Source organism: Rhagoletis zephyria, unplaced genomic scaffold (assembly GCF_001687245.7).
Source record: "Rhagoletis zephyria isolate East Lansing unplaced genomic scaffold, Rhagoletis_zephyria_1.1 Rzeph_scaffold_01750, whole genome shotgun sequence".
NCBI lineage: Eukaryota > Metazoa > Arthropoda > Insecta > Diptera > Tephritidae > Rhagoletis > Rhagoletis zephyria.
The window spans coordinates 105,855-107,817 of record NW_016158834.1 but is presented as its reverse complement, the minus strand read 5'-3'; the positions used below and the strand labels follow the sequence as shown (position 1 = coordinate 107,817).

At 34.9% G+C, this 1,963-nt stretch overlaps 1 protein-coding gene across 1 annotated transcript in view; it reads right to left on the bottom strand.

Moving 5' to 3' along the window:
- Nucleotides 1–587: 587 nt before the first annotated feature.
- LOC108365024 (protein argonaute-2) overlaps nucleotides 588–1,963 on the bottom strand; it is a 23,592-nt gene continuing 22,216 nt past the window's right edge. The window contains exons 10-11 of the mRNA XM_017618930.1: nucleotides 1,159–1,523; nucleotides 588–1,085 (exon numbers count right to left, since the gene is read on the bottom strand). Of these exons, the coding sequence (XP_017474419.1) occupies nucleotides 995–1,085; nucleotides 1,159–1,523 (456 nt within the window). The 3' untranslated portion in view covers nucleotides 588–994. The remainder of the gene's footprint in view (nucleotides 1,086–1,158; nucleotides 1,524–1,963) is intronic.

Below are 1,963 nucleotides of genomic sequence, written 5' to 3'. Positions count from 1 at the left end.
TTTCAGAAATGCTTGAAACTGCAATATTTCGAGATTTAAGGACGCTAATTTACTTAAAATTGATACACCCCGGCTTACCAGCGGTAGGTTTCGGAAAGGTGGAAAAACATGTATTTAATACTTGCGCCGGGTATTTAATGTTCGGCTCCGCCCGAACTTACGACTTTCTTACTTGTTGGATATCTCCTTTAGTTTCCGAGATATTGAGTAAAAAGTGTGGTTAATTTGGTCATTTTAAGTTTTAATTCAAATTTTAATTTTGGACACTTCGATCTATTTTCGGGTTTTTGAGAAATTGCATTCCAAACTTCAATCGCGATTTCCCACAACCTGCCGAAATTAACATACGACAATCTTTTACCCAGGCGACGCTATGTAAATACACATTGTCACTTGAAATGGAAAAAGCCGTAACTAACAACAAAAAGAAAAATAAATTTTTTTACTGTGATGCACTTAATGGAATACAAGTCCCCACATCGTTTTATCTAAGAAACACATTTGTTAGTTACAGCTTTGCATTTCAGGTGACGATACATATATAAGGACCAACTATTGCGACCATAGAAGCAAATAAAACGTACAAATACAGCACTCGGTAAATTTATTACAGGTGCTTTAGATATAACATGACAGATATTTAATACATATGTTTATGTGGATTATTGGATATAGAGGTTAAGAATCTGTATTCAAATGTATGTTTTATTTATTACCAAGGATTTCGCAATATTTTTTCAATTCAAAACAATTTATAAGTTTAACTCGATGAATTTTGCTGTTGCATATTTTCGCCAATCCAGCGGAATATAGTTGAAAACATAACATTTGAAATGTAAAAAATGCGCTTTGCTTAGCGAGGGCGAGATTAGGACATTTGCCCTATTCGTCCTCAGTTAGCAATGACTTTTCTTTACAATAAAAATAGGATAATGCATATGATTAAAATATTATCGTATAGTCGTATAAATGAGATTACTATTTTCTTTTCCATTCAAACAAAGAACATTGGTGTTGTATTCATGAAATTCTCATTGATCAAGCGTTTGTTGTACTCCTCACGCAATGTTCGCCTTAATGGTGGTCTGTAATTTAAAGACATTAAAAGATAAATTACGACATAACCGGATGCAGCAGACGTTAGGGTTGTTTAATTACCCTTCGATATAAACACGGCCGCGAGCTGCAACCAAATGGGCCAGGTAAGCTGGTGCCGGATAAGAAACTGCTCGATTACACCGCGGAAACATATAACATAAGTTGTTGGTCATCTTTTGTAAATCATCCATTGTCATTTTTGCATCGTCCACAATCACATTATAGCGAGTGGGCTTTGCAGTCCCTTGAATGGATTGATGGCTCACCATAAAGAACTGCGTCTCGCCCGGGTGCACAATCTTTTGATCTACCACTGTGCCGGGCAGAACGTTGTTCCATTTGTCACCAGTCGGCTTTGTAGGAAAGAAACGTGTATGATGGCGTTTGACCACTATAACGCAAGTGATTTTAGGTGAAATACGTAGCTGCAATTTGGTTAGAAGATTGTATTAGTATATGAATTGCAATTTTAATTGTTTGGAGCTTGCATGACCAAGATTTAAGTACTGTTGACTATTCTGAAGTACACTTTACAGTTTCTGAAATACATTTGACGCTTTCTGAATTACTCTTGGAAAAGGTGAAGTCAATTGTACTTCATAAACCAAAAAATGTATCTCAGATTTGTAAATTGTACTTCAAAAACCGAAAAATGTATTTCAGATTAGTCAATTGCATTTCAAAAACCATAAAATGTAGTTCAGATTTTTAAATTGTACTTCAGAAACATATAACATTTCCGCCAAAAAATGCACTTACCAAAATGAGCGCTTAACCATGAATATCAAGTCGATTACAAGCAATTTTATGCACAGCATGTATGTATGTACATACTACATGTAAATAAATCGCATTAGATATAGCA